At 34.7% G+C, this 24,564-nt stretch overlaps 1 protein-coding gene across 7 annotated transcripts in view; it reads right to left on the reverse strand.

The window, feature by feature from the left end:
• VPS13C (vacuolar protein sorting 13 homolog C) overlaps nt 1-24,564 on the reverse strand; it is a 196,400-nt gene that overhangs the window by 46,859 nt on the left and 124,977 nt on the right. For all 7 annotated transcript variants that reach the window (XR_012120726.1, XR_005057547.2, XR_005057550.2 and 4 more), the window contains 16 exons: nt 18,235-18,404; nt 16,757-17,004; nt 15,395-15,624; nt 13,844-13,936; nt 11,397-11,762; nt 10,918-11,004; nt 9,854-10,009; nt 9,420-9,684; nt 8,637-8,797; nt 7,488-7,609; nt 6,687-6,981; nt 5,032-5,421; nt 3,333-3,437; nt 2,499-2,663; nt 802-930; nt 354-487 (listed from right to left, as the gene is read on the reverse strand). Coding sequence is in view for 4 of the 7 variants with exons in the window: in XM_037004257.2 (XP_036860152.2) it covers nt 354-487; nt 802-930; nt 2,499-2,663; nt 3,333-3,437; nt 5,032-5,421; nt 6,687-6,981; nt 7,488-7,609; nt 8,637-8,797; nt 9,420-9,684; nt 9,854-10,009; nt 10,918-11,004; nt 11,397-11,762; nt 13,844-13,936; nt 15,395-15,624; nt 16,757-17,004; nt 18,235-18,404 (3,116 nt within the window). In the remaining 3 variants the exon portion in view is untranslated. The remainder of the gene's footprint in view (nt 1-353; nt 488-801; nt 931-2,498; nt 2,664-3,332; nt 3,438-5,031; nt 5,422-6,686; nt 6,982-7,487; nt 7,610-8,636; nt 8,798-9,419; nt 9,685-9,853; nt 10,010-10,917; nt 11,005-11,396; nt 11,763-13,843; nt 13,937-15,394; nt 15,625-16,756; nt 17,005-18,234; nt 18,405-24,564) is intronic.

The raw sequence follows: 24,564 nt of genomic DNA on the forward strand, positions 1-24,564 counted from the left end.
ATATGCAGTTCTGTATTTAAAAAGCTCCAAAAGTCCATAGATTTTTCTATAAATTTGGTGTCAAAAGTCATCTGGCAGCAAAACCTGATGTGAACTGATGTGAGATGATTATGTTTTTATTTATCCCATTTGGTATGCATATTCATAACTTTCACTACAATAGTATTAATGTGTTTCATTAACACTGTGTCAAAAACCTGCTGAGGACATCAGTAACAGCAAGCGTTCCACATTACCTTTCTAAAATCTGGAAACATTTGGAGTATGAAACTCATCTAGCCCCAAGTTTTTCCTAGAATGTATTACAGGCCATTAAAAGCAAATTAAATTTTCAATGAACCCTTTTTTCATACCTCTGCTTATATGTGAGGATGTCCCATGGTGTGTGGTTTATTATTAGGGCAGGTGCAGATCCCTCGTGGTAATCAGAAAAAGTTATGACAATCGAATGTTCAGCAGTGTTTACATCCACCAAGATAGCCCCATTCTATAATAGAAAGAAAAAAGTTTGTTTGAGGTACCAATTCAACCTGCACTTACATTTCGTATTTCAATCAGTTATGTAGAAACAAAAAGCTTGTTTTCTTACGTTCTTACTGAGAAGCACACCAGCTCTGATCTCTTACAGATATGTGTGTGTGTGTGTGTGTGTGTGTGTATAAATACGTATATATACACACATATATGGTATTACATATTGATACAGCAGCACCTTCAAATAATTACCAGTAGATTGGATAGCATATTTTAAAGCAAATTTTAAAAATCGAAGACATTTTATTTTAAAACATGAAAACTTACCAGGTCTTCTAAGCTCAATAAAGTGCCATTATCCTGTTGGTTATAAAAAAATGGTTTGGATGATCCTTCACAGCCCGCCACTCTCACACAAAGTTTGCCTGACAAATTTTCAGGCCAAAACGGAAGGCACTAAAAATATAAAAGTTAACATCAGTCTTAAAACCATACTGTGTAATAAATAAGACAGTCGCTAATTAAGTTTTTAGTTCTGAATCTGATCATGAGTCAATTATTATTAAGTATCTTGAAATATTCCCTCCACATTTCATAATAAGAGTTGATGATATGATGACTATTTATGAAGCTAAGAAACTCCATTAGAAGAATATAGATACATTAGTCTGTATGTACTTATGAAATAGCTACAATGTGGGAGATTGAAGAGCTTATTAAGAATTCCTCAAATAGATATTTTGAATATTTAAAAACTAAAATCTTCAATAACATTTGCTTTTGTGCATATCACATTTCGATTCCTTAATTAACTACGAATTCTTTCATAGAGATCTTCTCCTAGATAAACCAGAAAGACAGCTGAAGGCAGAAGAGAGAAGACCAAAGATCTTGCTGCAAGTCTTGATACTTCTACTAGGAAGTCCTTCCTAGTGGTTTGATCTTCACCAATCATATGCTTGTTTGAGCCTCAGTTTTCTTATCTGTAACACTGAAATTTTAGTTCCTAATATAATACAAAATGTCCCTCTGTTAGAGAATACTCGGTAAATTCTATTTCTGAAAAAAAATACCTCTGCTATCAAACTCACATCAAAGGTAAAAAGTTAATGTTCATTTATTTGTTCCCAAGTGTACAGAGATCACTCTAAGTACCTTGGAAGGCCATACCTCGTATAGCTCTAAATTTGTTTGCATTGTAATGAGAATCCTTTCTTTTAAGCTTATTGTTAAGCTTTTAAAAATAATTACAGGATCTCTCTTTTTTCTTTGAGATATACAGAAGAATGGTTCCACCCTTAAGGGCACCTGGTTTGGTTGAAAACTCAAAATTTAGGCACTAATGCTCCTCTTTGTCCTCTTGTCCACTCTTTCTTTCATTGTCTTCAACTCCTCAAATCTTAACTGAACTTGCAAAGTTTAGTTCAAATCCCACCTCATCTACGAAACTTCCCCTTTTGATCTAGATCACAATAATTTTAATTTCCAATGACTCTACTGACCCTGGAGAAGTATGAGATTCAATTTCCTTCTCTGTAAAGTGAGGGGGTTGAATTTTAGGAATTTTTCAAGGAAACTTCTAGCTCATCTATTCAGAAATTCTGTAGCTACCTATAACTTAGCATATACCATCTTTCTCTCCATGTGTTAGTTTTTATGCATCTTAAGCCCATCAACGAGATTATGCGCTTCTTGAATAGAGACATTATCTTGACTACTGAAATAATACAAAGTACATTATCTTTATGTACTTCTCACAGTACTTATCCATGTTCTGTACATATAGGAAGAACTTCAGAATGAGTGTTAACCATCTAGGCTGGGCTAGTTGTAACTATTATGAATAATTTTCTTTTTTTCTTTTTTAAACATATGCTACATTGTGAAAGAAAAGTCTTTCAAAATTGGCTGTCATATTTTAACACAAATACGGCAGCAGAGTATGATAAAGAAGTATATGCAATTCTTATTTATATTCCTGTATTTCTTTGTATATTTTAGGTACCAGTTAAAGGAAATTTTACCTCTGAAGAAGCAATATAGTTCCACTTATTAGTTGGCATTGACCCATCAGACGCAATTTCACCAACTTCTAATTCTAATGATGACTTGTTTGCAATAGTACAAAAGGGAGTCAGAGTAACTATTCGTGTAAGATTAAAACTGCTCATTTTGATGCTAACACCAACCTGTGGAAAGGAAACAAACAAGCTTATTATTATTTCCCAGTACTTTATACACCTTCTCTGAAACACACACACACAGACTTCTTAAAATATTTTAAAATAAGATTTCTTAAATAAAATCACTATAAGCCATACTCCACTATGGACTATGTTCTACGAAGAAAAATTTGCATTCCTTTGACTCCATCAGCAATCAATTCAAGAAATAAATAATTTAACTAATGATGATCTGTAATAACAGATGCATTTTATCTGTGTTCTTACCTTTTAACATTCCAAATACACTTTGTTTTGTGAAGTGTAAGGGCTCAAGTTTTGTTGCTTTATTACCTCTACTATTAATAAAGTAAGGTAAAACTTTCAAAGTGTTGATAAAACAGGTCAACTGGCATAAGATCATTCAAATTTTCACAAATTTAAGATTTAGGGAAAGGTTAGCAGGGAGTGGCATGGAACAAGGATTCTACTGTACTCTGAATATTCACCAAGTTGCTTACTTGGATGGATTCAAATCTGTCTTAAACTTTGAAAAATTCAGTATTTAATACTTGTGGCCACAGAAATCTGTAGAGATAACCATCTTTCATATAGCATTTTGAAGTCAAATTTCTGTACCCTGGACTAAAGAAAAGTTAAATAAAGTTGAACATAAATAAGCAAGCAGAATCTTACCAGGTATTCCATATTGCTGGCAGGACACTTCACACACCCGTAACTTCCCACTGTATCCAATGAAAAACTACTAGACCAGGCACTGGTTGAAATTTTTAATTGTACCTACACCAGAGAACACATACCAGCATTTAAGAAAACAACAAGACAATATTAATTTTATTTGATGGAAAGTTGCTCTACCACTAGAAATTTATTTAGTAGCGTGGGACACAGAAAAACAGAACCAAAGCCATAATGCAAATGGTTTACAGAATAGAAACTGTCGAGGTCAGTAAAATAAAAGCAGAGCTCCGATCTTTCCATTCACATATGCGATGGGGATAATGAATTTAAAGGTTTATACCAATGAGACCCTAATTTAAAAAAAAAGAATTACAATGTAAAATGATATTTTCAGTGTTAAACTTTTGATACAGAGCTAACAAATTCCTAAAGTATTAGCATATAGAGAACTTATGCCTTTAACATTATGCAGCAAACATTAAATGAAAGGCCTTGTGATAAGCAGAATGGAAGACAATAGTTTCTGTCTTCAGTGAGCTTCCAACTAAACAGGAAGATAGGAAATTCATACGAGTAATTGTGATGTAAAACACAATGCAGTAAGAACCATACAGAAAGTACAAAATGTTATAAAAGTCAGAGGGGAAAGAGTCTGCTTTTTGGGTACAGAATTTAGAAAAAATTTATAGAAGAGACCTAACTGTGCTTCTGTATTAACCTCCAACCCTCCAGTTAGATTATAAAAGACATGAGGATAATCAGAGGTCAAACATACAAACATATAATATGAAGGATTAATCAACATTCAAAGACAGTATTTCTCAAAGTGTGGTCCCTGGACCAGGACCATCACCATCACCTGGGAACCTGTTAGAAATGCAAATTCTCAGGCCCTTCCCAGACTTACTGAATCAAACTGTAGGGGCACAACCCAGCAATCTGTTTTAAAAGCCCTTTAAGTGACTCTGAAATCTGAAAACCACTGATTTTGAAAATCCATAAATTTGAAGCACACTGAAATTGAGGAACCACTACTGTGAGAACATGGATGTAATATCTAGCCACATTTTAGATGGTCAGAAAATCCTTCACACCTGTCAGGCCTGAGCAGAACGCCAAAAGATAAACAGCAGATAACCAGAAAAGATGTGGCAGATAGGGAAGCCTAGTAGGAAAGGCATTCCAGGCAGAGGATACAGCATGTACAGCAGCCCAGAGGCGAGCAGGCAGGGAAGTGTGTGTTAAGGAACACCGACCAGGAGCCTAAAAAGCAAAGGAGCGACCGGAGCTCAGAGGCACCAGGCTTAGGCATTAGATTTCTCTCTCAAAAGCCTGGCTTAGGGCTTCATACACTGGAGGACCCAGTTAATATACGCCATATTCAACTGTTCATCTTTTGAAATGCCACTTTGTCACTGCTAAACTACACAAAATCAAGCTTTCTACCTCAAACTACTTCAAAAACAGAATTCTAAGGGTACTGGAGAAAAGAGTAACTCAGCCTCGGGAAACTACTGCTGTTAGTTCCTAACATCCCACTTGATTACATATTCCTTGAAAGTCTCCTCGGACTTAATTCATACCAGTGGTACTTAGCAAACAGGTAGTAATGGCTTTAGGGAAGGCTAATGATTCCCAAATTTCCAGATTATGAACCTATCTATTTTAACTTGTTATATCAACAAAAACATACCTTATTTTTACTAAAAATGTTCTTCTTCTTGAAAGAGAACAAAATAATATCCCTGAAATCAGCTGGATGCTTCACATGAACGTCTTCTGAACGATACTGGAGAACCCGATAAGTCTGGTTGATTAGCCAATAGGGACTAAAGACAGATAACACCAGCCTGCTGCCAATTCGCTTGACATGTATTGACAGATTGACTGTCATCACTTCCGTGGAATCAGAAGAAAAACACACGATAAAGAATTCGGGAAGTGTGTCACATATACGGAAATGTCCGTTCCAATTTTTGCCTTGGTATTTCACCAGGACTAATTCCATTATTTCTCCACTGATCCTTGAATGTAGAACATCAGCAGTATTGCCTTCTGCTAGTTCATGCGTTTCTGCTGTTCCCTAAAAATAAACCAACAAAGAACAAAATTTGCTCAGCAATTTTTTTAAAACCTCTGCAATAGGCTTCCATATTTTATACAATGCTAAATAATCTACCAGATTCTAATTGACAAGTCTTCTATGAGTACCATGTTTACATATCATGAATGTCCAGTAACCGCTAAGGACTAAAAACAAAACACTATAATCATAACCAAAGGTAGAAATTGTCTTTTAGCCATTAGTAGGCCTATGGCAGTAAGTTTTGAGAAAGTCAGATGTGTGCTAAAAATTGAAGGCTGGATTCAGGAACCCTGGCTGCTGTCCATTAAGAACAACATCATTAAATGAGTCACTAGGCTGCCTGGATTTCAGCTTCATCCTTTATTCACATACTATGCTTAATGGTTCTCATTCAAATAGAAAAAGGAAAATAATATCAAACTATTTTGACAAGCTATTTAAGTAAGGGGGAATTATATTAAAAATGAGTAATAGCAACATAAAAAATCACACTTCCTTACTAAAAGCTTCTCTCATATAAATATTATTAAATTCATATACTTAAATGTTACTCTCCACAGCTCAGGGGTAGCTCATTGTCAGATAAAGAAGAAATAATTTAGTTTCCAAACATTTTTCAGACTTTTGTATCTTAAAATGTTGTGGCACATAGAAATTTAAAAAATATTTATCATACTTCATTACTAGGAAATGTTTCCCATTATTTCTTAAAACAGATTATTTTTAAGTTCAACAGAAACCTAGACCAAATAATCCAACTTTACATCAAAAACTTTAGAATTAACTGTACAATAAAATAAGATGAAATGTTTTCTCGCTGGCTTTGTTCTATCCTTTACCCAATGGACTTTTACTTAATTGAAAAGAGACTGGCTCTTAATTTATAGCACATGCAGAAGTTTGGTGGTAGGGAACAAAGAGCCAAACTGCCTAGGACCAATCCCAGCTCTACAGCTTATTAGCTGTGGGATCTTGGGCCAGTCCCTTAAACCCTATGACTCAGTTTATTTACCCATCTGTACAATGGGTATAACAATTGTACCTACTTCAGGAGGTTACTATAAAGATGAAAAGTGCTAGTACATGTAAAGTACATGGTACTGTGGCTGGCCCATAGTAAATGCTATACCAATTTCTGCTAGTATTATTAAAGCATTACAAGTATGCCATGTAAAACACTAACCTCAACTGAAAATACCATTAAAAAACTAGAATTCACTCGACACCAATAAGAAAAGTCAAGTCAAATAGAAGGGACATACCTCAAGTAAATACCTTAGGGAATATGGAAGAAGATTCCGCAAAGTGAGGGTAGGATACAGGTGAATAATGTAAGCTGGATCCCAGTCTTCTCCATGTGTACATATATAGCTTAATTCATCAGGCACAGCAATTGTAGTGACTATGAGAGGTAAGAAGTTGACTTCAACTGATGGACACTGCAGCACACATCTGACTTCCCTGCACCTGTGAAGTTCCTCCTTCCAGGAAATGTAAGTGGTGGATTCTTTGTATTGATCCTCTAAGATACCAGCTGGCTGAATAAATAATTGGCTTCTACAGAAAAAGAAAACAGAGTTAGAAAAAGCTTTTATAAAGAGTTTAATAAAAAGGATCTCATTAAATTTTGGTTAACTTTACAAGGTAAGTACTATTATTCCTATTTTTAAAGATGAGGAAAACAAGGCAATGAAAGGTTAAGAAATTTGCCAAAAGTCACATAGCTAACTCATGGAGAAACTTTCTGGAAAAAAAAAAAAAACACTCTGCAAACCATGATAACTTAAAAAAAAATGTCATATTTTTATTTTCTAAAGATCTATAAAAGCCAGTTTAAAGACATATAGTTACAGAGAAATACATTTACAGTATCATTGAATTTACCAGATGAAAATTTCTTGTGGTGATATATTTGATATTTTACAATTTTCTGATACCTATTTTTATTTTCATTGCCTTTGTATTTGAAGTGACTATTTTTCTAGAGTATAGATCCCAATTACAGAATTTTAAGCATATTTAATGAACCTTTTAAAACTTTGTATATTCAAGGAAGTACCTACCTATATGAATGTAAAGGAACATGGAGCTCCTCTTCAGGTCTGGCTACTCCAATGCGCTCCAGTAGCTTAACATTTTTAACAGATTTATAGATGATGAATGCAATAGAGAAATGATTTTTAATCTGTTGGGTAAAAGACATACAAGTTGTTTAGAAAGATGTAGAGATTCAAAAGAAAAATCTGAGCTACACACAATTACTTTTAGATCTAAAATGTTTCAAGCCCAATACTAGAAGATATTTTTATTGGTAATAGAAAACTTTAGAGTATTTAACTGCTACATATATGAAACTTGATCTTTAAGTGACAGTTGAAAATTTTTAGGATATTCACATGCTCTATATATTATATGCTGATGTTTATTGTTAGTGTATAATATTATCTTTAAAGATGTATTAATCTTTAAAGATTTCAGACATGGTATTTTCTCCTTTTTTTCTCCACGATATTTCTTCATTACGACAATTTCCTCAATGTACTATGAGACTAAACAAAAAAGTATAGCAAAAGAAATGTGAGGAAAAGTAATACAATTTTCTTTCCTTGACTACAATATGATATATAGGCGGGAGCTCAAAGCAACCTGAAAAAGAACAATGGCCAAAATTTGAAATCTTTTCATTTTTATCTAGTGTTACATATAAAAAGAAATGTTCTTCTGCTGACCATTTACTGAAACCTGTAATGATGCAGAGAAGAAGACAAATGCATGAAGACTTAAAGGTAGAAAAGAAACTACTTCTACAGATTAAGATGCTAAATTTTTTCTAAATCATTCCAATATTCCTTCACCACAAACTTGAAAATTACAATCCCAAGTAATATACAAAGAGAATGGAATGTTATTCTATCTACCAACCAGCTATAACTATTAATATTTCTCAGTTCTGAATCTTTAAAGGAACAAAAAGCTCTATTAATTTTAAACAAAAATGGGCTTACCATAACAAGATTGTTTCATTAAACATTTAAAAGGAATACTATTACAAAAAGCAAGTTGGATGGGGAAGTTCAGCCAGTTCAACCTATTCTTTATTTATGAATAATTAGTATTGACCTAATGAAATTTTATATATTCCTATGCTCAGCTAAATGATTTAATATTTCTTGATATACTCGGAGGGACACAATTTACTTTAACAGCATTACCTGCAGAGGAGAGCGAAGGCTAATTACTTTATTCCCTTCAGTTGCATCTATTTGTACCACGACCGAGTCAGAACAACTGGCATTGGGATTCCGTACATTATACAATTGCCGTCCAGGTCTGGCAATAGGGATTTTTGCAACTTCTGTATATCCATGAGGTACTAAGGCAAAGCATAAATGAGAAGCATTCCAAATATTAAGTACCTATATTTCTCTCAGACAGAATAACATCAGCACCTCAAAAATTATGACAAGAGTATTTTTCCTCATGACTAAAAATGATGACTACACAAAATATTATTTCTAAGACAACAGGAACTAACAGAATGGAAAATGGTTATTATTACAAAATTTTTTGACCCAAAACAACTTCTCTTGGAGTTTTGAATGTTTTAAACTTGCTCCTTACTCTCTCAACTATATATATATAGCAATAATCATCTTGTCTTTGTAATGGTGATAACTACTGTCAATATTTTAGGACCTCTGAAGATAGTTATTTTCTCTCCTCACTGAACTCCCATCCTTTTTGAAAAATACTACACATTGTATTATTTAAGGGCACAGAAATAACCTTGTTTTCTATGGTAATTCTTAAATGAATCAAGTTTAATTTTCTCAGTTTAGAGGAAGAAAAGAGTTTACCAACTATTTGTTTCAAGCCTTTAGAAAAGTTGGCTACCAATGTTATCTGAAGCAAAATATCTTTCTCATATTTTATAAAAAATAAGCCCACCTCAACAATTCCAAAAATGCCTTTGAAATAAAATAAACATAACATACCAAAGGTCAGGGTGAAGAGGGAGCTTTCTTGGCAGCTCAATGCAGACAGTTTCCCAGGATGTGAAGTTTCCATACTGGCATATTCCAATTCCAAACTCTGACCAGCATCAACATCAATAACACCACTTTTCTCAGGGGAGCCCATTACTCTGAGATTATGATTGGGCTGCACCTTAATGGGAATACCTACAGCATTTTTTACTGTGAAAGGAGCCCTATCTTTTAAAGAGTAGTCAAAAGTAGAAGCAGTGCCCTCTGAAAAACCCTAAAAAGGAACATAACAACACAATAAAGTTTTTGCAAACCTCAAATGTTCTCTAAAATTAATGACTACACATTTTTTAGGAAACTGATTTTGATGATGAATATAAATAATCCATACATGCTTCATTTAAAATTCTATTTGAAATATTTTAAGCAAAAACCAAACATACTTTGGCTAAATTGTTGAAAACATTAAGACAACTTTTGGATATTGTTATATTCATTGTATCTCCTGAAGAAATATGAATTGCTGTTTGTGGCTGAGGAAGAATAACAAAATCATCTCCTGGCATCAAACTTTTGTCCTGGACTGGATTCTTCTTTACCTGAGGACAAATCACACAAAAATTTAAATTATTATCCAATTAATAATAAAATTTAAAAACTCTCAATAGAGTTAAATTCTCCTTAACTGGTCATTTTATGTTAAGGGTACTCAGACTCATTTTCAAAAGTACTAAGTGCTACACTTTGGTTTAACAACAATCAGCATTCTTTCTTTCAGTGCACAGTCCATGCATGGGACAACGCTGAGAAGTGGGCCAGGCAAGCACTCAGAGTTGGTAAGAATCTGCTGAGTCAGTTTCAGTGGCTCACACTTCAGTCCCCCTGCTGGGAGAGCTATACCGGGATGATGTGTTAAGGGTATGTGATTCATGATCCTTTTAATTTCGAAAAATGTACTCATATCTAGGATTCTGAACTGTTCTCAAGAAGTACTACAAAGACAAAACAGAAAGAATTCATAAACTAGAATAGCAGTTCTTGAATATTTTGGTCCCTAAAGTCACTGAGGATCCCAAAGAGCTTCTTTTGTCTACTAATGTGCACCCTATTAGGAACTAAAACTGAGAAGATTTCAAATGTTCATTTAAAAATAACAACTAAAAATATATAGTGAGAAGAGAGGCATTTACAAATCTCTTCAGTGCCTGCTTTAAGAGGAGACAGGTGGGTTGATTTTTGCTCCTATATTCATTCTGTTATAATATTACATAGTCTCTGGAAAATTCCATTGTAGGCTCATTAGAGCATAAGAATGAAAACAATATATAATAGCTGAGTATTATTACGAAAATAGTTTTGACCCCATGGACCCCCTAAAAGGGCCTCAAGGATGCTAATACATCTCGAGAATCAGTGAACTAAAAAATACATATGAATGTGTTTAGCAAAAACATAAATGAATGTGAATAGTGTCATTCTATATAAAGATACTTTATGGTTTCCTTACATGAAGTCTTAAATTCCACTGAATGTTCTCCTCCACTCTCTCAATCAGTGGTTCCCAAACAGCATGGACTTCATTATAGTAGTGAACCTGGAAAGGCACAGAATTATAATAACAGTCTTTTAACTTTAACTACATAATTCTGTAACAAATAGGAGGCATATCAAGTAATTAATGTTATATGCCAAGAGCCATTTTAACAACATACCTAAAGACACAAAGAACATATATAAAGAGGGTAGGTACATTTTCCCTGTACTCTTTTACTTCATTGCCATCAACAAATTATGCAGAAAAATAATCTTTTAAAAAATTATGTCCAAATAAATAATACTATGCATCAATAATTTAAATGTTAGAATGTTTTATCTACTCACATATGCACTTGGAGTGGCCATCACAAACAAGAAAAGCTCACGTGTTAATTATGCAATTATAGTTTTAGAAATTGGCTCTGGAGGTATTAAATGATGTGATCATACCTCTAGTGTCATGTCAGCATCAGCAGCCATTAGGGAAGTCCAGTTTTTAATATTTCCTGAAAACTTAGACTCTGCCAATAATAAAGGTACGGTCCGATGCCCAAGGCCGCATTCTAAGGTAACTTGAATTGACTCAACAACAAGAGCACAATTTTCCTCTATCAGAGCATGTTGAGTGTCTGTAAAATTTTCTGTTATTTCTGTTGCCATGTCAACACCAAGAAACCAAGAGTTATAATCACTAATAGATTTGATACCCCAAAGATTTTCTGTTTCCTTAGATACATCTTTGCATTCATCTTCTTTTGTCTTTGGAGACATAGCGGCCATGATTGTCATCACAGTATTAAGAATTATGGGTGAAATCTTTAAAAAAGAAAGCAGAAAAAAATTGAGTAAATGCTGTCCCAGATAAGAAGAATACATAATACAAAAGTTAAAAACTAAAGTTTTAAATATATTAAATTGCTAAGGAAAATGAGAGAACACACAAAATCCTGTGTCAAATCAACTAACCTCATAGCAATGATTTCTATGTTACCAGGAGATTAATTAACATTATATGTCAATCGTCAAAACCCAAAGTTAAACTCATCAACTCAGAATAAAATAGAGTTATGTCAACAGAAATATGTAAAAGTTTTCATTTTTCAACCAGCTGCATTAACTAAAACAAAATACATGATCCTCCCTCATCAAGATATACATACATGGTCTTACTGACCAGGAAGGCTAAGAATCACCATGGATCCCCTTCCACTTACCCTAAGATCTGCAAATTCTACCCCTTGTTATCTCTGGATAATATCTTTACTCGCCTCCTCATTCCTATTACTGTGCCTTAGTTTTACACTGCTGATGTCTTCTATGTCCAGTCAGCAGCCTCTCATGATTTTTCTAAAACTTTAATCTGAACACATCACTCCTATGCTTAAAATCTTCAACTTCTCATAACTTTCAGGACAAAATTCAAACCCACTTAGCTTAGGAAATGAAGTTCTTTGTGACACCATGCCTAAACAATTAGCTAGCTAGGGTTTCCCAAAGTTTGAGCAATACTGGATTAAAGAGATATGATTATATCACCAAAAGAAGGATCTGGTATGCACTGCTTCCCAAACTTACCTGCCAACTGGATCCTTTTTATGTCCTTGCCTTATTAATGTCACCTATAGTTTGTGCTCTCAGTCTTAAAATTCCATCACACCATTCTCTCTAGCCATATGGGATCAACCCCTTTAAGTCCATAGATTTTACACACCTCTGTCTTTGTGCATTTGTCAGTTCTGTCTGGATAACCCATCTTCTCCCTCTCCAACATCCATCACATTTCCAAAATTCAATTCAAGACATCTTTCCCTGCTGTCCTGGTCTGAGTTAGAGACACCTTGCCTGAGATCCCAACAGCATCTCATGCATGCCTCTAGCACTGATGGCTGGAATCACTGACTTCTTTCTCTCATGTATGTTGTTAAATTTTTTGAAGGCAGGGACCATGTATTCTCAATGCTTTATATGGGCCTTTTTGTAAGTAGTAAGGGCTCAAAAAACTGTTTGCTGAATAAACAAACTGATAAAAAGAAAAAGAAAGACAAATATCCCAAGCACCTTAACCTAATGTCTTAGACAAAGTACATATGCAAAATTCAAGAACTTCCCCCTTTTACTACTTTAGTCTTTAAAAAAGTAAATCCATTAACAAAAATGCAACATAAGACTATTTACTATTTTTAAATATTGGAAGAAAATTACACCGATATTTATGTGGTAATTCAAATGACATTAGTTTGTACCTTGATTTAATTATTATTGGCTTTTTACTGCTGGTAAAACTACTATCTGAACTGATATTAACTATGTCAATTTTGTGTCCACTGGACAGAAAATAGATTTTTGGAAAGTATTCTATATCTTCTATTTACAATCGATTGATCATGAGGTCACAGTTAAAGAATAAGAATGCCAGTGCAGAGATTGCTTTTTCAATACCTCAAATGTAAGAAATAAAAAGAAGTAAACCATAATAATTTATTTCTAGCATACATCTATCATTACAAATATTTTATAAGCCAAATAAAACATTTAATCACATTATCAAACATTATCAAATTATACCTCAATAGAATTCTGTAAATTAACTTACTAAAATAGAACAAAAGCAAGATCATTTTCCATCCTTCTTTCCCTTCTCTTCCCACCTCATTGCAGCTGACCTCCCCAAATACTCTCTCCAATACATACATGCAAATATAAAAGATAAAAACTGTCCTGATCATTTGTACATATTTAAAAGTACTCTTTTAAGGAAAACAAATACTTGCACTAAAGAAAAGTGTATTTTCATGTTAGAGCTATTTATTAATTACTGAATATGTGACTAGCATAATGTTCTAGCTATGAAAGACATCAAAAGATATTGTAAGAAAAATAATATAATAGGCACTAACCTTAATTATGAATTCTCTAACTTTGATACTTATATTTTGTTTTCCTGAAGCCCATATACATTTTTCCATAAACAAAGAACAGGGTTGTAAGACCTAGAAACAAGTAAATGAAATTCACATTTCCTTAGTAAAAGATCTGTTATATATTTAATATGCACTTGTAAAAACAAGTCTTACTTGAGTTCTTTAATGACAGCCTACTACTAAAAGCAAAAAGGCAAATTAAATTTGCTGAGAATCACTTGTGAAGGCTCTTCCGAACTATGACAAATCTGTGAACATTGTAAAAGGACTTCAAGCAGTTCTGATCAGTTCCTTTATGCCAAATTCTTAAATAATGATGCACATTTGCTACTTTTTTAAAATTAAAAACAACACTGTAAATGAGTTTTAAAATGTTTCCTTTTGCTACAGTATCTTTTAAATTAGTTCTTAATAAAATACACTTTTAACATATATCCATAAAAATGAGATAAAGTCTGGTAAGGTTTTACACTTGCAAAGAGGTACATGAGGAAATGAAGTTAGGATTTTATTGTAGTTTTTGACTGCTAAATTACAGGAAATTATTCTTTTAAACAAATAGTCAAAACCTTTAAAAAAAAAGGCTACAAGGCTACAGTAAGTTAGGTAAATGAACAGTTTCCAGATGACTTCACAAGTCAATCTTGAGTATCATTTAAGGTCCTTATAAGAATAAATTTCAAATCTTCAAACTCAATGATTTATTAAAATTATGAAAGCTATATTCTTACATATCATTAAATAATAAAATAACCTTGTACCTAAATTGGATGGGGGAATTAGTACTGTATAACTTTCATTAAAAGAAGTTAGGATGAGCTTTTAAGGGACTGATTAATATATAGGCTTTCTGTGACATGTCAAAAGAGGATCCCGCTAAAGTATGCTTCATGATAAAGTACAGACTATGCCTAGCCAGCACTGCACTTTTTTATGCAAGTCACATTGTCCACAAATTTTTTAAAATTTGAAATAACACTGTAAATGAGTGACATAATGATCCTCTTCAACACAAAAATTATGAATTTAACATTAAAGAATAATTGGTGTGGCAATTAAGTTAATTAACTAAAATCATATTTGTAATAATAATGTGAAAACATAATTGAAAGTAACTTTTAATACAGCAAAACACAATCTCTTTTGGCCACATTACTCTAACTGAATTTTTTTGTTGTTCAGATTAAAGATTTTAATATTTATTCACTCACTGGCTATTCCATGGTGAACAAAAGATAAACAGCTGAAAAGGAATCTTGGATTTCTACTAAAATTCAATACTGTTCAACAGAAGATGGTAGAATGTAAAGAAAACCAGTCTGGAGGCAATCCCCATTTCTGTCGCTAGCAGCCATGGCAAAATCATCTAACATCTTTGGAACTGAATATCCTTAATCTGTGAAATCTCAAGTTTATAGAAATAATCTCTGAAGTTCTATAGAGTTCTCACATTCTAGGATTCTAAGATATACCATTTCTACTATTCTTAGAATATAATCCAAACTTGGAATTTAAGATAATTCTTACTGTAGTAATGTTTTTTCCTCTCTTTTCTCTGAGAAAAGGGCAAGCAAACAGTTTAAGATCTCTCACAGAAGCTTTCATCATCTGGTGGAGTTTGGTTGATGACAGAGACAGACTGCACTGGAATGAGGCTGTCAGAGCAGGAGCATCAGCCTTCGTCAGGTTTGCAACAAACACTACTTCTGGATCTGTAATCTTGGCCTTTAAAGTCATATTTGGTTTTACAGAATCATCTGAAGAAACAAAAACAGGAACCAAAAAAGTTGTAGTAAAGTACATCTTGTCACTTCAGTACATGTTATCTAAAAGTTGCTAAGTTGTTTCTAATATCCTGATATAATAGAGTGACATTAACAATATTGATAATTGATTAATAGCAATAATAAAGGATTATTAACAAATGCGGATTTTTGCAAGATAATGAAATCTATCCCTGCCATAAGAAGATCATTCCCATTTTGACCTAGCAGGAATAATCTTGCTTCAAAGTTCTTATTGTCAGAATTAAGGTGTGTGCTTGTACGTACACATGAGTTTGTATTATGTTACGTTGCAGGGACAAGGAGGGGAAAACAGAAGGGAGTATTAGGAAGAAGAGGGCCTCATAAAGTTGCCAGACCATTATTATTTGTTTACTTTGATTTTGCCACATAATATATAGTCAGTGTCATAATCTATAGTGTAAATACATTAGATGTACATATGAATACAGAAATATCAGATATAATTACTACTTAGGAAAGGTAACTGGAAAAATAAATTCTGACCTTGCCAGTAAATGATACTTCCCAGTTTTGCTGAGTTATACATTAGAGAGAAAAATGTCTGACCCTAGACAATTACAATTTAACAGAGAAAATTACTGTCTACTCAGTAATGATAGAATAAATGTCTTACCAAACAGGGAAGTGGCCTCAGCATACACCAAAACCAGACATTTGCAAACACTCCTGTGAGTTTAAAGTATCTAAGGTGATGTCCAGGGATCTCATGCTAAGTCAGCAAATACCCTACCTTCTGTTTTTATTGTTCAATTATCCTTCAAGATGCTATAATTCTTCCAAATATTTTCTTTGAAAAGGATTCCCCTTTTATAAAACAGACTGCCAACCACAGACCCAGATAAACTCCCTCTCTTTCTGGATGGGTAAAGCAGTGTTAAATAGCTGCCTGCTGGCCTCTAATACAATATATATTTCTAGTCGATTTCTCTCTTAAAAATCTATGTTTACTGAAGTTATTCTATAGAATTCATTTAAATCTGAAAGAATAATTACATTCTTAAATTTTCCATTACTTTTTTCCTGTTTGAAATTTTTCTTTAAATACATAAGATGTCACCTACAACAGATAAATGCTGCTGACCTTTCTCGACCCTGATTTTTGCTGTAGCAGTCTGTCGCAGTGGAAGCTGTGCTTCTTTTGCCACATTGTCAGGACTCTGAGACGCAGCTTTGATGAAGAAATCTGCCACAGTCATCAGAAATTCCACACTGGCACATACATATAGCTTGTCGAGAAGGGCATCAACATGAGTTCCATCTTTGCCTTGTTTGTAACTTATATCAATCATAGAACTGTTGTTATCTTGGTCATTCTTCTTATCAATCATTCTGAAAAATACATATACACTGATTATTTTATTCCTGCTCAAATAATTGAAAAGATGAAGATTTTCCTATACATTTTAATAATCTTTCTTTCACCTTTCATTTTTCAATCTGAATACAAAACAATGTTAACTGGAGTCTAACTAGCTAATTAGCAACCAAGACATGATCTCCTAATCTCCACAGCAAGATTTACGTTAATAAGCAATTAAAAAATATGTATAAGAATAATCAATAGTAGTAAAAAAAAATGAATGACTGCTGAAATTAGCAACACGAGTGTGGTTCTGCAAAATTTAAAAGACAACCTCTTTATATTATTTTACAAAATTAACCTCCCTGAACAAATTTATCTCCAAAGAGCATCCTATACAACTGAATCCAAAAACATTTAATGCAATTCAAATCAACAAAGGTCTATCAAGTGTCTACAGTGACAGTTTCCACCCACCATCACACGTGCTAGAAAGAGCAGGCTACTACTAGCCTAGACAAGTGTAGACAACAATTTCTGACACAAAATTTGCAAACTAGAAAAGTTGGTTGCACCATAGCATTCTTTCCTCATTTATTCATCACTTAGAAAAGCTAAGGGCTCAGAAGTATCCAATATGTTTTTAATGGAGTCCAAGATTAGGAAGCAACATAATTTTTCTCCAAAAAACAGTAAGGGTAAAAAACATCATGTGTCTCATTATTTTGGAAAATAATAAAAATATAATTAGGCTATCTAAGGCTATATAATTCCCACCTTATAGAGGACTGCTATGAGTTAGTCTTTCAAAAATTAGCTGATGTGAAAATGCTGGAGATTTCATTTCTAGTAAAACTGAAAGAAATTTCACAGAACTGTTTTAAAATATGTATACAAAATAAATAAGACAAAGGAAAAATCTAAAGCCTTCAGGCTTTTTTAAAACAAAGATTCTGCCTACTGGATACAATTTTAAAAATATGGTACCAATAAACCACATGTGGATTTAACTATTAAAATTCGTGTATTCTCTTAGTTCCCATCTTCAAGACAGTACTCCATTTTATTATTAAACTTCCCTTTAATTCACACTTTAAAGCTACTGAATCTGAATTAGCAGTACTTCTTGATGTACTTAAAATTGAGGTATGACCAAAGACCTCTTCTGATAATTCCAAGCCCAGCAATCAATGCCTCGTAGCCACACCAAGTGCAACGTCAACCTTAAATAATGTACAGCAGGCTCAGAGATGACAAACCTTGATGTTGCTCTCTCAATGCCTTCTCTAAGATCATCAAGGGTACATGTCTTAAGCTGAAGGTTGACATCCATTGATCCATCCTTAAACATCTTTCCTGCAGAGGCCATAAGATGTAGTCTCAGTTCACCAAGCCGGAAACTGTCATTATGAAATGAAAGTTTGGATTCCTGTGGTATATTTTCAAGCAAATGAATCAATTATCTGTGAATACTATGTCACTATCTTTAAACATATTTTTTTTGATATTATTAATATACAATTACATGAGCAACATTATGGTTACTAGATTCCCCCTATTATCAACTCCCCACCACATACCCCATTACAGTCACTGTCCATCAGCATAATAATAGTATGCTATAGAATCACTGTTTGTCTTCTCTGTGATATACTGCCTTCCCTGAATTCCCCACCCCACCTCATTATGTGTGCTAATCGTGACACTCCTTTTGCCCCTTCTCCCTCCCTTCCCTTCCCACCCATCCCCCCCCCCCCAGTCCCTTTCCCTTTGGTAACTGTTAGTCCATTCTTGGGTTCTGTGAGCCTGCTGCTGTTTTGTTCCTTCAGTTTTTTTCTTTGTTCTTATACTCCACAGAAGAGTGAAATCATTTGATACTTGTCTTTCTCTGCCTGGCTTATTTCACTGAGCATAATACCCTCTAGTTCCATCCATGCTGTTGGCAAATGGTAGGATTTGTTTTCTTCTTATGGCTGAATAATATTCCATTGTATATGTACCACATCTTTATCCATTCATCTACTGATGGATACATAGATTGCTTCCATTTCTTGGCTATTGTAAATAGTGCTGCGATAAACAGGGGTGCATCTGTCTTTTTCAAACTGGGATGTTGCATTCTTAGGGTAAATTCCTAGAAGTGGGATTCCTGGGTCAAATGGTATTTTCATTTTGAGTTTTTTGAGGAACCTCCATACTGCTTTCCACAACAGTTGAACTAATTTACATTCCCACCAGCAGTGTAGAAGGGTTCCCCTTTCTCCACATCCTTGCCAACATTTGCTGTTGTTTGTCTTTTGGATGGTGGCCATCCTAACTGGTGTGAGGTGATATCTCATTGTGGTTTTAATTTGCATTTCTCTGATAATTAGTGATATGGAGCATCTTTTCATGTGCCTTTTGGCCATATGAATTTCTTCTTTGGAGAAGTGTCTGTTCAGCTTCTCTGCCCATTTTTTAATTGCCTTATCTGCTTTTTGTTTGTTGAGGTGCATGAGCTCTTTATATATTTTGGATGTCAACCCCTTATTAGATATGTCATTTATGAATATATGCTCCCATACTGTAGGATGTCTTTTTGTTCTACTGATGGTGTCCTTTGCTGTACAGAAGCTTTTTAGCTTGATGTAGTCCCACTTGTTCATTTTTGCTTTTGTTTCCCTTGCCTGGGGAGATGTGTTCATGAAGAAGTTGCTCATGTTTATGTCTAAGAGATTTTTGCCTATGTTTTTTTCTAAGAGTTTTATGGTTTCATGACTTACATTCAGGTCTTTGATCCATTTTGAGTTAACTTTTGTTTATGGGGTTAGACAACAATCCAGTTTCATTCTCTTACATGTAGCTCTCCGGTTTTGCCAACAGCAGCTGTTGAAGAGGCTGTCATTTCCCCATTGTATATCAATGGCTCCTTTATCATATATTAATTAACTATACATGCTTGGGTTTATGTCTGGGCTCTCTAGTCTGTTCCACTGGTTTGTGGCTCAGTTCTTGTGCCAGTACCAAATTGTCTTGATTACTGTGGCTTTGTAGTAGAGCTTGAAGTTGGGAAGCGAGATTCCCCCTGCTTTATTCTGCCTTCTCAGGATTGCTTAAACATATTCTTAACTAAAAGATTAAAGGTAAACTGATATCACAAATTTTAAAAGTATGAGTATTAAAACCCCAAAATGGAATCAGAGAATATTCATGTTTGTGTATGTATATGTACATACAAATGAATACATATGTGTATGTGCTGATATTCAACAATGGTTAATATATGAGGATTTATCTGATTTATAGTTCAATGCAAATAAAAATAATCATGGAATATTTTTGTTTGTTAAGCAGTCTAATAAATATTTAATGAGCTCTTCTACTAAAAAAACACTGTGATAGGGACTATGAGGTTTAAGAAAAGGGTTAAGGCATGATAGGTGATCTCAGCGAGCTTATACCCCAAAACAGAAGACAAAATAGAAATACATTACAGGGTACATCACAAGGAGATGCTGTAAGTTGGAAATGATCAAAAACTATTTATCATAGGATATTCAGTGATGGTAAAGAATATAAACAGCAACAGCTCAGAGGATCAAAGAGAGCACTGTAGGCTGGAAAATATTCATGAACAAGAGAGAACTTAATTGAGGCTCTCAGACTGAGTGGGATCAGAGAGATTAAAAGGGAATAGAAGACATTCCATATGGGGGAAAAAACATGACCAAACAATTCAAAGATGCTCTGAGGGCATAAGGCACAAGCTTCTTGGGCTTGACTATTCCAATTAAAGAAGGGTAGAGAATGAGAGATGGATAGAAATATGGAGGCCTAATTGAGGTCTTAAATCCTAAATTAAAGATTTAAAAATTTTTATTTCAAGGAAAAAGGACTTCAATCTTAGTTCCATCATAACACATGGTTTCAAATTCTGTAGGTATGCCTAGACTTAAAAAGAATAAAACTCAACCAACCAAGCAAAAAAAAAAAAAAACCTTCAGAGAAATAAAGAACATCAGTCATAATGTATAATTCGTGGCACATGGTTATAACTCTTCTCTCACTCAAGAGAATATATTATATGCAAGTATGTCGGAATGACATTCTTATTGGCAAACTTGGAATGCCTTTAATTTTTGAAAATGTAGTAATTCACAAACTTCTGGTCTATAACTATTAGTAATTTGACCTGTGGCACATCTACTGATCACAAACACTCATGTTGGTTACTGATGTAGATATCTGGAGACGCTGAATTTTTTTTAATGAAGTAAAATTCACATAACATAATACTGAAAGTTTTTAAAGTAGAATGAGAGCTGTAAATGACTACATGAGATCCATTAAGTACACTGAACTTGTGACAATGTCTAAAATTGATTAAAGTAAAAAGAGCAATGAGCAAGGAAGCAACTGCAGTACAAGAAGTGTGAGCCAGTAAGTTTCAAATAAAGTAGTAGAGAGAGCTGACAGGAAACAACAAATGTCACTCAAAGAAAAAAACTGATGCTACTCAGGGTCTAAATGAATAAAAGTCAACATAGAAAGAAGTAAGTATGACACCAAGATTCTAATGCTGAGGACCTTTAGAATGACGGTACCTAAATGAAATGAAGAACACATTTAATTGTTCATTTTCCCTAAGGTCATTTTCTGATCTTGTCATTAACATTAATTACTAGAAACTAAGGCAGTTCATTGCACAAATGAGAGATGGTAGCCCAAGTTTCAACAGTGACAATGTAGAAATACTGTATAATTTGTAGAAAACAGTATGAAATGTAAGATAACATATGAATGGATACTAACAACAGATACAATACCCATAATTACTTAGGTTTATTGGTATTTCATATGACATGTATTATGAGTATTATATGACAATTGACATAAGAAGCATTTGTTAGAAGATACTATCTACACAATAAAAAAATAGCTTTCTAAAATACCACTGACACATTATTTAGCTCAAATCATTATAGCACTAGACCTTGCTTCTTCAATTCATTATCAGTTTCCATAATATATATCTACTATGTATAAAATTTATTCAATAGAAACAACTGAGGGGGGAAAAAAGATGGCAGAGTAGGAAGGCAAGGTGGCAAACACACACACACACACAATGTTTAATCAATTTTAGACATTGTCACAAGTTCAGTGTACATCAAGGAACCAACTACAGCAAATACAACTAACCCTGGAAACCATCTCAAAACTGCAGAACAGACCACCTACACCTGGTGAAGAAGAGAGGACCACACAGAGAAGGGTAAAGTGGCACAGCCACAGTAGATTGGGACCCCAGCTATTCCCCCATCCCAGCCCACAAGCAAGAGGAAGAACAGAGCAGGGAGCGGATAAGTGCTCAGGAACTCTGCACACCTGGCCCTAGAGATCTGACCTGGGAACATAAGCCCTCACTGCACCAGGCTTTGGTCATTAATGGAACTGAAGACCAGGCAGAGTTGAAGCACTCTGGGAGGCTGAGACTACTGCCTATTGTGAAGGACAGGCAAGCTCCCTTGGTCTCTCTGAGATCCAACACAGAGGCAGCAGTTTGAAATAAATTACCAGCAGAAAGAAGGGTACCAGCGGGATGAGGGTCAGATGGAGCTCTCTCTGCAAAAGAAAGAGCAGATGGAAACTTCCTCAGCCCTCCCTTAACCCAATTTGTCAGGCACTTGTGAAAGCCCCAAACACTCCATCCCCCTCACTGATGACTTAGCCCCAAGGCACTTCCCTGTGCACCCGCCAGCCCATGTGCCTGCCTGGGCAGCTCAGCCCAGCAGTGGACAGACTCTGCTGTTGGCAGGCAGAGGGAGGATTTTCCAGCTTTCTCAGCCCTTTATAACCCCCAACTGGGAGGAACCTGAGGGACTAAGCGCCAACTGCTACTCATGCCTCACTGGCAGCCCAGCCCCACCCACGTTTCCCTGCACACATGCCCTGCCAACCCCATTAGCCCAGCAGCACTGCCATCACTGCAGGGCAGGCAGAGGGCAGCCTGCCCACAACAATCCCAGCACCAGCAAGACTGCTCAGCTCACAAAGGGCCTGCTGAGGCAAACTGCCAGACTCTGCTGACAGAAATCAGCCACTGCTAACAAACAGGCAGAAGGGCAGACTTGCCCATAGCCCACGAACAGCAACTGGGGCTCCACTAAAAGGAGAGCCAGGCACTGGTGAGTAGAGTCTTGAGCTTCTGGGCATCACAAGAAAGCCTTCCCCATAAAGCCATTACTCACTAGACCAGGAGGCATAGAAGATCTATATAATACAAAGGAAGAAAAAAACCCTGAAACCCACACAAAATGAGGCAGAGAAGTATGTTCCAAGCAAGACTACAGGATAAGATACCAGAAAGAGGGCTAAATGGAATAGAGATCACAAATCTTCTTGATAAAGATTTTAAAATAACAGTCATAAATATACACACTGATCTGTGAAAGTACTGATTATCTCAAGAAGGAATTCAACAAAGAAGAACTGAAAAAGAGCCACTCAGCTAAGGAATTCAGTAACTGAAATGAAAAATACAATGGAGGGAATGAATAATAGACTGTTGCAAGTAGAGAAGACAATCTACAAATGGAAATTAGAGACCAGGAAAATGATGAAGCTGAGGAACAGAGAGAAAAAAACAATCTCTAGAAATGAGAGGATGCTAAGAGAGCTGTGTGACAACTCCAAATGAAACGATATTCACATTATAGGGGTACCAAAAGGAGAATAGAGACAAAGGAGTAGGAAATCTCTTTAAAGAAATAACTGCTGAGAACTCCCACAATCTAGGGACAGAAATGGACACCCAGGTCCTGGAAGCACAGAGAGCCCCTAACAAAAAGAACCCCAGGAAGACAATGTCAAGACATGTAATAATTACAACAGCAAAGAGTAAGAGTAAAGAGAATGTACTGAAGACAGCTAAAGAGAGGCAAAAAAAATCTTATAAGGGAAACCCCATCAAGCTATCAGCAGACTTCCCAGCAGAAACTCTGCAGGCCAGAAGGGAGTAGCATGAAGTATTTAATGTATTGAAACAGAAGGACCTTCAACCAAGAATCCTCTACCCAGCAAGATTATCATTCAAATTTGAAGAGGTAAACATTCCCCAGATAAACAAAGGCTGAAGGAATTTATAACCATTAAACCCGTATTACAGGATTTTAAAGGGACTTCTGCAGATGGAAATGTTTCCAAGGTTAAATAGTTTTCACCAGTGAAAATAAACACACAGTAAAGGTAGTAGACCAATTACTTATCGAGCAAGTATAAAATTAAAACAAAAGTAGTAAAACCAGCTATACACAAAATCAGTCAAGGGATACACAAAAAATGTAGATTATGACATCTAAAACATAAAGCATGGAGGAGGAAGAATAAAAAAGAAGTATTTTTAGATTGTGTTTGAAATTGAGTGACCTTCAACTTAATATAGACTGTTATATATTTAGGAAACTATTCATAAACTTTATGGTAACCACAAAACTAAAACCTGTAATATATTCACAAAAATTTAAGAAAAGAAATTGAATCACAATACTAAAGAAAACCATCAAATAACAAGAGTACAAAAGAAGAAGAAAGTAACCGAGAGGAACTAC

The sequence above is a fragment of the Manis javanica genome, chromosome 8, assembly GCF_040802235.1.
Source record: "Manis javanica isolate MJ-LG chromosome 8, MJ_LKY, whole genome shotgun sequence".
NCBI classification, from domain to species: Eukaryota; Metazoa; Chordata; class Mammalia; order Pholidota; family Manidae; genus Manis; species Manis javanica.